Source organism: Homarus americanus, unplaced genomic scaffold (assembly GCF_018991925.1).
Source record: "Homarus americanus isolate GMGI-L3 unplaced genomic scaffold, GMGI_Hamer_2.0 scaffold36018, whole genome shotgun sequence".
NCBI classification, from domain to species: domain Eukaryota; kingdom Metazoa; phylum Arthropoda; class Malacostraca; order Decapoda; family Nephropidae; genus Homarus; species Homarus americanus.
Genome location: NW_024752610.1, coordinates 1382 through 13524, shown reverse-complemented (window position 1 = coordinate 13524; position 12143 = coordinate 1382). Strand labels below are relative to the sequence as shown.

Below are 12143 nucleotides of genomic sequence, written 5' to 3'. Positions count from 1 at the left end.
TGTACTGTATACTACCTACACTGTGTATACCTGTACTGTATACCACTGTGTATACCTGTACTGTATACCTACACTGTGTATACCTGTACTGTATACCTACACTGTGTATACCTGTACTGTATACCTACACTGTGTATACCTGTACAGTATACCTACACTGTGTATACCTGTACTGTATACCTACACTGTGTATACCTGTACTGTATACCTACACTGTGTATACCTGTACTGTCTACCTACACTGTGTATACCTGTACTGTATACCTACACTGTGTATACCTGTACCGTATACCTACACTGTATAAGTCAACAAAGAATGTACAGAAAAACAAAGCGAAATAAAACACATCATAATTTAGAGTTTTTTTATCTTAACTTTGTACATAATATTTACAGGATTAACACCTTTATTGTATATATCCAAGTGTTAAGGGGAGGAGGTCTGGTCAGGTCAGGTCAGGTTGAACTGACCGCCTCCCCATTAAACTTTACACAATACAGTATAATTAAATAATCTTAAATTACCTTTGACTTTTCCAGTGTTAAACATGATGAGAAAACAAGTTGTACTGACAGCAGTTATTATATCTAACAGAGAGAGAGAGAGAGAGAGAGTACAGGGTAGAGAGAATGAGCAAAGAAACAGGTTAGGTCGGGTCGGGTCGGTCGGGTCGGTCGGTCGGTCGGTCGGTCGGGTCGGGTCGGGTCGGGGGTCCGGGTCGGGTCTGGGAGGGGTTGGCTGGGGTTGGCTGGGGTTGGCTGGGGTTGGCTGGGGTTGGCTGGGGTTGGCTGGGGTTGGCTGGGGTTGGCTGGGGTTGGCTGGGGTTGGGGGTTGGCTGGGGTTGGCTGGGGTTGGCTGGGGTTGGGTTGGGTTGGGTTGGGTTGCTCTGCTCATCAGTATATGTGGCATCAATTATTGTTGGTGTTTTCTGTGTACTTGTCATGGTGTTGAAGCATCACCAAGTTGCTGCTCATTGTCCTCTTCTCAACACTTAGTTCTGGCAGTCTTTTGTTAATTGATGAAAAATTCTTAAACTGCCCTAAAAAAAACTCCAATAATGAAGTAAAATAATTACAATACCTACATCTAAAAGTGACTAAAGATTTGAATTATTGTTGGTGTTACAATAAGGAAGGAGTTGGTTAGTCAGAGCTCCTGGTCCAGCGCCACCAGGTCACCACCATCCTGTCCCATACGTTCTCAAGGGAGTCCATTGCCGGCCGCACGTCCAGGATGGCAAATTTGTAGTCATTGGGGTCCACCGCTCCTCCATCATAGTAGTCAATAATGTAACGGACTTCCTTGCCGCAACGATCAACAATCCAGTCGTGTCGGTCAAATGGCAGCTCATACCTGTGTGAGAACAGAAGACAGTCCTTTACTGACTCTAGGATAACACTGTACTACAACCATCACAGTTGTTGAGAGCCACCAGAGACATACAGTACAGTACACTCCTCCACCCATGAATGAGATACTCTACGTTACTGAGACTAGTTTGAGAGTCTACCATTACTCTTACAGATGACAAACATGTAAAAATTAAAGGTATAACTATACCCCAATAATAAAGACAGCATCTTACAAACCTTGAACAGTTTTAATGTATAAATACTCAACTCAACCAATGGACAGGTTTGGCTGAATCTCTGAAAGTTTACAAGTCGAATGTTGGTAAGTGTAGCAGCAGGTGTACAGTATAATAGATGAATTAACTTATTCACAAAATATTATTAATGATCCTTTATTCAAGATCCAAGTATCTGTGAGGCTGCTAGAAATTTTTTGACCAACTACTGCCCAGAAGCACATCTCCCGCACACACACACTGTCAGTGGCGGACTGGGTCAAAAATTTCTACTGGGAAAACTTGTAAAGGGGCCCACTCAAAAGGGTCCAAAAGGGCCCACTTAATCCCAAAATGTAGTCAAAGGAATCAAATAAAAGTAAAGGTTTTAAGCAAATAAAATGTTACATCTATTCAATATGAAACTGACACCAAAATAAAGAGAAATAATTAACCTTTAAACCAATATATAATGTTCATACTTTATTTATTGATGAATTGCTTAAAAAAATAAAAAAACGGAAGAAATTGGATTAAAACGGGCAGATCTGACCATTCTAGATCTAGATCCAAATCTGTATATGAATCCACATCTTCTGCAGTCCCCACTTCACTAATATCACTGAAGAACACTTCCACACGCTGTAACTCTACATCTGATTCATTTTCATCGTCAAAATTGAAATTATCAAAAAGCGATCGGAGAAATTGAAATTTGCTACTTGATTGAAATTCACGTTGGAACACAGCTTTTGTTCACATTAAGATAGACTGTAAACGAAAGTGGATATAAACATCCGGTTTTCGGTAAAAATAAACCGGAAATCTCGCCGAGAAGGTCGTTTCAGCCGGAAATCTTGTTCGGCGAGATTTGAATCACTAAGCGATCGTAAACACGTGGCTTAGTTTCAGGTCGCATTGGTACGGACCGTGTACAGTAATGTCGCATTAGGACGGATTGAGTTAATATCTCATAAACCTCATATTGTAGTGATGGGTTGTCAGATCACAGCTTACATCTCAGAAACAGTCCAGACCTGACCTTACATTAGCGAGGTCAAATGTAAAGGGACCCTTCACCGTCTCCCATTATATAGAACGTCGTAGCCCTCCCTCACGAGGAGTCGAGGGGGCGAGTCACAGTCGAGAGAGTCAGACAGAGAGAGCCGGAGGCAAGCCCTCCTCCGGTCGGGAGCGAGAGTTTCCTTCCTGACACCGGTGTCAACAGCTAAGCAGTCGCCCAGAGACAGCCCAGGACCACCTGCTGGGCCTTCCTCAGGTCACGTGAGTTTTTGTCAAAGCTTTCCATAGGATGAGTTACTTACGTGGGAAGTGTATTCATTTCATGTTGTGTCCGAGAATCAGTGTCTAGTAACGTAATATAATGTCCTAGTAACGTAATATAATGTCCTAGTAACTTCAATAGAAGGTGTTATTAATGTGTCCATGCCATTGTCGTCATTAATAAATAGTCGTAACTAAGCGGTGTTTGAGAAGTCGTCCTTAAGAACGTAATAGATGTGTACTGACGGATAAGATCAGTGTATTGACCAGAGTAAATAACCAACACGGCCACGTTACCAAAGTCTTCCTCTCTTTACTACTATCAATATTCTACCTATATGTAATCTTCTTCTTGTGAGTTATGACTCATCATAATATCTCTTTTTTCCGTTGGTCCCAAAGTGATGGACCATCAATTTGGGACCAACCGGGAAATTTCCCGGTATCCTGGTGGGCCAGTCCGCCACTGCACACTGAAGTTGGTCAGTTATTTCATGTGTGCCTCACCGTCCTCCCTCTCTCACTCCACCCAGTACATGGAAGCAGGTGCTGTAGCTCCCCAATAAGTAGCTATATATTGTACCACAGAGCAACACAATCAATATTCATCACTTTCTAGTAAAATTTGATTCTGGGTTCCGCTGTAGTGGCCCAGTAACACCAACAACCTCCCCAATTAATGTCAGGCCAGCCACTGTATGCAGAACATCTCCACTACTATGGTAAACACAATGTACAGTACAATTCCTGTTACCTTTATTCCAACTACTGTATCTGAATCTTCCAGGTATCTGAATTTTGTCCCCTTTGGTCCTGTTCAGTAAAAATTCTAATTTAGTCCAACAATCATAACTCAACTGATCTCATGCAAGCCATCAGAAGCACTATATTTTATGTACAAAAATAGTTCCTTCTACACTCAAACCACAATCTAAGTGATGCCACAGTTAAGCCAGGCAGTTAAGAGTCAACCAGCTGACTGAGGTGTGTGTGTGTGTAAACATTCACCAACGTAGTCTACCTTCCATCCTCCGAGTTCGCTGGGAAGACAAGAGAACAAATGCCAGTACAGTCAGTTCCCGAATTACGACGGGGTTAGGGACCCAAATCCAGGTCGTAGGTCGAATTGGTCTCAAGTTGAAAATGCGAAAATAATACATAGAAAATCTAAAATGGGCGTCTCTTTTTCTTCTCAGCACCACGAGAACTCTCACTTTTACGCTTGCTAGCCATTTTAAAGGGAATTACAAACGAAAATTTTGTCAGTACATAGTGCAATCACTAACGTCGGGACAAGCAAATACGTAATTTGACAAAATTTTGGTACGACTGGGGTGGTCGTATGTCTGGGTGGTCGTATGTCGAGTAGGTAGTAAGTCGAGGACTACCTGTATTCTCGGTGACACCAACTGTAGGAGCATCGAGGCTACCATTATCCATGAACAACTACACTGGACTGACCATGTTACCCACATGGACGACAGAAGACCACCAAAGCAGCTACTTTACAGTCACCTAACGAATAGTAAACGTAACGCTGGCGGACAACTGAAGAGGTATAAGGATAGTCTTAAGACAAACCTGAAAAAGTGCAAAATCGACCCCCTCACCTGGGAGACGATTACTCCACACCGTAACACTTGGAGGATCACCACACAAGAAGGTGTCAATACTTTTGAGTTAGCCCGACTGCAAACTGAGGCAGATAAGCGCCAAAATCGGAAAGACACTGCCGCCGTCCCTCCCGCACTAGGTGTAGCCCTCCACACGTGCAACATCTGTGATCGACTCTGCCGGTCCTGTATCGGCCTCTTTAGTCACCTCAGACCTCACCAACCTTGGTGACATCCTTAATAACTCATATCATTGTATCATAGCTGGATGATCGTCATACTCGATTCAGAGTGACAGCAAAGTAGTAGTAGTAGTAGTGTGTGTGTACAGTTTAAAAGTATACAGGTACTGTACAGTAGTGTACAATACTATACTATACTGTACAGTAGTGTACAGGTACTGTACTGTACAGTACTATACTATACTGTACAGTAAAAGTGTATAGTACTGTACTGTACAGTACAGTAGTGTACCTGTGCACTACTGTACAGTACAGTACTGTACTGTACAGGTACTATACTGCACAGTAAGGTAGTGTAAAGTACTGTACTGTACAGGTACTATACTGCACAGTAAGGTAGTGTACAGGTACTATACTGTACAGGTACTATACTGCACAGTAAGGTAGTGTACAGGTACTATACTGTACAGGTACTATACTGCACAGTAAGGTAGTGTACAGGTACTATACTGTACAGGTACTATACTGCACAGTAAGGTAGTGTACAGGTACTATACCAGTGGTTCTCAACCTGGGGGCCATGGCCCCCAAGGGAGCCACGGCAAGAATTTAGGGGAGCCACGGCGAGCTGTAATAAATTGTACGTTTCCAAATAATGTTGGGAATCTGAATTAAACAAAACTTGTATTACTTATTTTGACTTGGCAGAAGAGAATTTTAATTCATTTTCTGTCATTTTGTTTAATCATAACGACAATACAATTTTAATATTTACATACTCTGGTGCTAATTTTTTTTTTTTTATGGATTACTTAAGATTTCACAGGTCCGGTTCCTGTCTGTGTGACAGGCACTGGACCGAGCTGCTGAACCGACTTGTTCAGTACGTGTCCGTGTGTCATCCCTTTGCAAGTGGTGATAGGACTGAATGATCTCAAGCATAATATACTCCGTAATTGGTGTTACTTATTTTGTTTCATAATTCATGTGGTCGCTGCTTTACGTGGGTGAAATATTTATACACTTCCTTTATTAATTATTTTCTTATTTATTGGTGCCATTGTTGTTCATACTCATTCTTTACTTATATAATCCTACCATTTTTTAGTGCTAAATTGGTATGACTCATTATTCTTCTCATTCTTCCTAGTTGGGCAGTGCTTGTCAAAGGAGGCGTGTTCTTGCTTACAGGAAGTACACTTCAGCTTGCTAGCTTGAGTGTGAATGTTTACCTGTGTGCATGTTTGTGTATGACTGTATGTGTGCTTTATGTGTGAGTGCTTGGGCGTGTTATGTATGTGAATGTGTGTGTGTGTTTGCATTCTAACATGTTTGTGTATGACTGTATGTGTGCTTTATGTGTGAGTGCTTGGGCGTGTTATGTATGTGAATGTGTGTGTGTGTTTGCATTCTAACTCTTGTCCTTCTTTATCATTCTTTAGTCTTTATCACTTGTCTGTTTGTCTGTTCTGGGAGAAAAATGAAGGAGGCCACGAGGAAGTTGAAAATTCCTCAAGGGGGGAATGGAGTGAAAAAGGTTGAGAGCCACTGCCTTATACTGCACAGGTACAGTACCTACACTTTATCATGACTTACATGTTAACAAGAGCATAACGGGATCATTATTGAACAAGTGAATTATGGCCACCAATGGTTAGGTTAGGTTAGTGGTGTAATCCTCAGGTGATCTACACAAATATTAATTAACACAGCTCACCCCATCCAGCTCCTCATGCGGGCCCGAGGAGAGAACTCCGTCGCCTTCCCACCAAATTTCTTCAGTCTGGGGTTGCCACACTCCTTCTTGTGGAGGGATTCCCACTTCAGCACCTGATGGAGAATGAATAAAATATAAATAATGAAGGTGGAGGTTCTTCTTAATAATAAATATATACAGTGATCCCTCGGTTAACGAATGCCTCGATTAACGAAATTTCGGTTAACGAATTACCTTCCATAAGAATCAATTCGGTTAACGAAAAAAAATTTGATTAACGAAATCCTTACGAAAATCACGTTTTGTTGTGAGCATCAGCTGATCAACTGATGGGCTAGTCTGCCAATTCAGTAATCTGTTCTATGTTTACATTCGTTTCCAGTGGAGTAAATATCAATAAAGTTAAGCTCTTTAATATTTTTGCATGTTTTATATTAAAATTATTAGTCATTTTAACATTTATTTAACATATTGATAATATATGCAGTACAGGGAACTAGTTTGTTGTGCGCCCATCAGATCCGTGAATCGGTCACAAGGCGTCAGTTGAGACTTTGAAACAGTGGAGTGAACATCAATTTTGTTGGTGTCTTGAATATTTTTGCATTTTTCATTGAAATTATTGGTCATTCTGAACTTTAGTTAACATATTGATAATATATAGCGCAGTGCAGTGTTGATTTAAATAAAATAATCTTGAATTACACCTAGTGAACTAAAATTTTATTGGTGAAATGACGGCATCAAGCATGGGTCCCCTGAAAGGTGATTCCTCTTCCATCCCCACTTCCTTCTCTTCTCCCTTCTCCTCCACCCCCACTTCTAATTCCCATCATCATCATCATCAACCAGGAGCCTTCTACATGCACACCTCAAAGTAAGTGTACTATACTGCATTTAGTTTTTACTTTGTATGTACTTTTTTGTGAGCTGGAACCAATTACCCAATATTCCATTGAAATAATGGATTCGGTTAACGAACGACTCTGTGGAACGAATTGTGTTCGTTAAACGAGGGACCACTGTATAATGAAGGTGGAGGCGGTTCTTAATAATAAATATAAATACTGAAGGTGGAGGTTCTCTTAACCTGTAGAAGGCAAGGTATCCCTTAAGCATTTTATTCAGGGTAACAACAGATGATTTTATTCAGCTGAGGGGAACTCCTGCCCGCTAACGGTTTATTATTATTATTATAATTTTTACGGGTAATAGCCCACCCTGGCACAGGTCATTGACCCACAGCGGGGCCTGGAGGGGGGAGGGGGGGGGGAAATAAGAGTAAAAAATATTAAAAATAGAAAATAAAGATTAATCTACACCACGAAGATGCCGGAAAACCAGCTTTTTGAAGTGAGACAGATTGTATGAGTATGGAAACACAGAAGAAGGCAGAGCAGTCCACAGTTTGGCTGTGTAAGGGAAGAAGGATGTACTATAACGGGTTATAATAGTGTGACCGACATCCACAGGGATATGGTGGGCACCGCGGGAAAGACGAGTGTTAGGTGCTCACGGCCTTGCCGGCGGTACACAGGATGCCAAATCCACCGAACATTGCCCGTTAAAGTACCTGTAAAAGAGAGAGAGTGAAGCAACATTGTGGTGAAGAGAAAGGGAAGAAAGATTGTCAACTAAAGGAGGAGAGTTAATAAGATGAAATGCCTTTGATTCCACCCTATCTAACAGTTGAAGAGCCACCCCAGATATGAGAGCAGTACTCCAAGTTAGGACGAATGAATCCCTTATATACTTGAAGCAACTGCTCAGGAGTGAAGTAGCTACAGCATCTGTAAAGCATTCCCAGCTTTTGGGAGACAGCTTTAGCAATGTTGTGGATGTGTGGCTTCCATGAAATGATTACGTCCTGAAATGTAATTGGTGGGAGATCATCTAATTTGGAAAGTGTAATTGGTAAATACCGAGTTTTATTACTATTGAATTTAACCAAGTTTCTACCTCCCCATTCAGAGATGCTGCACAGATCAGCATTGATAGATGAAATGATATCAGCTCTAGAAACAGATCTAGTTTGAGAGTTAGGAGGAAGGAAAAAATGTGAAAAAGAGTGAAGAGTAGAATCATCAGTGTAAGAATGGATAGAATTAGTTGTAGTGAGAAGTAAATTATTGATAAAAAGAAGGAAGAGAGTTGGTGAAAGAACAGAACCCTGTGGGACACCACTATTGGTAGAGAAAGAGCAAGAGATCGATCCTTCGACAACAACTGCCATGGATCGGTTCTCAAGGAAGCTAGAAATTAGAGAACAAAATGGGGGAGAGAAACCATAAGAGGGAAGTTTAGAAAGCAAAGACTTGTGCCATACCCTGTTAAATGCTTTAGAGATGTCGAGGGCCATTTGGTACAACAAACACAATATGTCTTTGTATACTGTACAAGGAGAACCTGACCTATCCTCACTTACCCTTTGTAATATAGTTATGCTACACTTGAACCCATGTCTTCTGCCTTGTTATGTGTGTGTACATATGTTATGTCTCTTATCATTGGGCTTTGTTTTGTTTGGGGTTATATTAGTAATTTTCATTGTTCCTTTACTTACTAGAATAGTCTTTTGTTCTCTTCCAGATGCCATACTGCCCTTGGCCAGTTATATGAACAATAAAGCCTAGAAAAAGGTCGACTCTAGTCTTCACACCTTTACTGAACATAACCTAACCCCTTCACTACAGGTCACCGGCAGTCAGTATATATAAGTACTCACAATAAACGAGAGAGAAATAATGTGATATAAACAAAAGAAGAACGACGTTACCTCCTGCCAAGCTAATTCATTGTTGACGTTATGGATGCGGATGATGTTGTCCATATCGCGCTGGGAGAGGTCGTCGTCCTTCCACCGCCAACCCTTCCTCAGCATGGCGTTCCAGAACATTTGTGGGGACGGATACACCCAGTTCTCTTCCTCCGAGTCAGCTTTAGGAATTGACGAAACCTGTAATATAATGTTTACATTAGACACAAGTACAGTAATACCTGGTCGCTGATAAGGTGTGCCAACGGGAAGCTGCGTCATATGATGCTGAATTCAGGCATTAAGTAGCCGGCTCTCTGGCCACCTAAAGCGGGCAGTAGTATGATATCCTTGACTAGAGGAAGACGTTATTTGAGAGCCCTCATGTCATTATTTACCGTATATACCTGTGTGTAGTTCGAGTTTTTAAGACCAAATTTTTTGGGAAAAAATTGGAGGTCGACCTCTAAACGGGTAATAGTTTCGTTAGGTTGAAAAATATTTACCAGTAACTACCAGTAAACAATGGAAACGACGCACCACCAGCTGTGAGTGTCAGTACAGTTGCCAGGGCAGATCTCTTGCGTCATCATAGCAAGCCCAAAGTAGCCAAATGCATGGTATGGTAGCACAGGACGATGTAAAACATAAAGTACATCAATTTCAATTTTTGTTCATTACATTTGAAACAAAAGAAAACTACGATACCGTATTTCTAAATACTGGGTATTTTCATTAAAATATTACATCACAAGTATATTTTACCTGAACTGTGACTGAATGAATATATTCTCAGAAATAAATATGGAAATGTAATATTTTTGCTGAAATGACGTACGTATTACAGTGGAAAGTGGGATAAAATCATGACGAAAACAATGACTTTCGCTTTCTTTCGTTGTTCAAAAGATTTTACCGTAATCGCTTTTCAAATGGTTTTCAGTTAAAAAACTGTTGTACAATAATATTCTATCCTAATTCACTTGAATAAATACTACGATACCATATTTCTGAATATTTTCATTAAAATCCATCAAAATCATTTTCCTTGTCATCGTCTTCAGCACCAAACAGCTCCTCCCAGTCCTCTCCTTGAACAGGGCTGGAGGGTACGTGTTTTTCGAATCGTTTTCAGTTAAAAAACTGTTACATCACACGTATATTTTACCTAAACTGCGCCTGAATGAATATATTCTCAGAAATAAATACAGTAGTAGTTTTGCTGAAACGTGTTGTATTTCAATGTAAAATAGGATAAAATACATGACGAAAACAAAAGACTTTACCTAACCTTCCGATGTTCAAGAGATGTTGCTCATTTTTTAAATAGTTTTTGGTTAAAATACTGTTATATTAGTGATATTCTATTCATACTGTGCTTGATATGATACATTCACGGAAATGTAATATTTTTGCAACTACAATGCTGATGTCAACACAAGCGTGGTTACAGCGAGACTGACTGACTGAGGGAGCGGGGGGGGGGGAGCGTGTGCAGTATTTGCAAATCCGTGTAAGTTAAACCCGCGTATGTTAAGGGCCGGCTGTATAGACACTCCACCACAGCCCAGAACAAGTGCTTACTTCAACCTTGCCACCTAAGAGTTCCACAACTAAGTCAAAACAATTGTGTGTGATAAAAAAAGCCACAATACAGTACATTACTTTTTTTATAATGTATCAGTACTGTAATGATTAATTAAATAACAATGGTAAATTTGGCAATGGCTCCACCTACTCTCCTCCCAGTACAGTCTGGCTGAAAAAAATTGCCTTATTATTGGACTTGTCTTGTAATTTTGATGTCATATTAATAATTGTCCCTCCCCCCCTACCTCCCTGCCAGCACCTTCCCTCCCCCCTGCCTCCTTGCCAGCACCTTGCATCCTCCCAGCCTCCCAGCAACCCCTTCCCTCCCCCCTGCCTCCCTGCCAGCACCGTGCCTCCCCCCTCCCTGCCTCACAGACTGTATGTGGTGTTGAGGTATTAATGCCTCACCCGGGCACAGGTAATCGACCCACAACAGGCCGAGGGCGGTGTTCCTGAGTCTACTGTTCATTGGTGCTTTACTTGATAAGAAAATAAACTTATTAAGTCAAGTTTAGTCACTTTTATTGGCCTCCAGAACCTAACCCTATTTTCCCCATTGATTACATGTAATTATATATCACGATTTAGTATATAGCGAACATCCTTGGGCCCTATCTGGCGTCCTACTGCAATATATTAATAAGTGTAGTCAACATTAGACAACAACTGACCTGTCTCTCAGTAGGCAGTTTAAATGGTTGGTCTGGTGCAGGCTGCTGGTTAGGGAAGTGTAGTCAACATTAGACAACAACTGACCTGTCTCTCAGTAGGCAGTTTAAATGGTTGGTCTGGTGCAGGCTGCTGGTTAGGGAAGGCCTCCATGTTGAGTGGGTTGATCTCCACCAACTTGCCCGCCAGGTCCTTACTACAGTGTAACCCAGCCTGGTGTGCCGGACCCTTCTCCTCCCCTGCACTCATGGGGCACTCCGATGGGAAAGTCTGCAGCGGATAAAGAACTACGTATTAATTAATGACTCCCTGGGATGGGAACACTGAGAGCTATGATTTGGTCGCCCAACTTGGAATTACTTGAGTTACCCAGTCCCCTAGGGGGTGTGATATGAACCCATACAGAACATGAGAGCTAACACACAGGAACCAGCCCAGGGAAGGACCACTAACTGCTGCATCTTGTTCACACCCAACAGGAAGTATCCACAGGTACTCCTCGGCCAGTCTACAACAGTGTTTCTTCTGTGTAAGAGAGGTTGCCAGGAATAACACCGGAGGACTGGAGTAAATAATGACTGATCTATGTATCTGGTTTTTGGAAATATTACAAACAACAACAGATTATTTGGGGTAAATAAATGAATGTGTATTACATTTTATAATATCCACCATAATGTTTTAGGAAATAATGTTATTCCTTAAGCTAGCATTTGGAGTTGAGCAGTACAGCTATGATTCTGGTTTATCTATTATCATACAGAT

General features: G+C 41.3%; 1 protein-coding gene across 1 annotated transcript; it reads right to left on the bottom strand.

The window, feature by feature from the left end:
* Positions 1 to 835: 835 nt before the first annotated feature.
* LOC121855151 (holocytochrome c-type synthase-like) lies at positions 836 to 11651 on the bottom strand (the record flags this gene model as incomplete). Its single annotated transcript, XM_042350019.1, is given in 4 exon segments — positions 836 to 1354; positions 6365 to 6477; positions 9141 to 9320; positions 11466 to 11651. Coding segments are annotated over 4 exon segments (690 nt in total), but the record flags the coding sequence as incomplete, so codon positions are not given.
* Between the last annotated feature and the right edge of the window lie 492 nt (positions 11652 to 12143).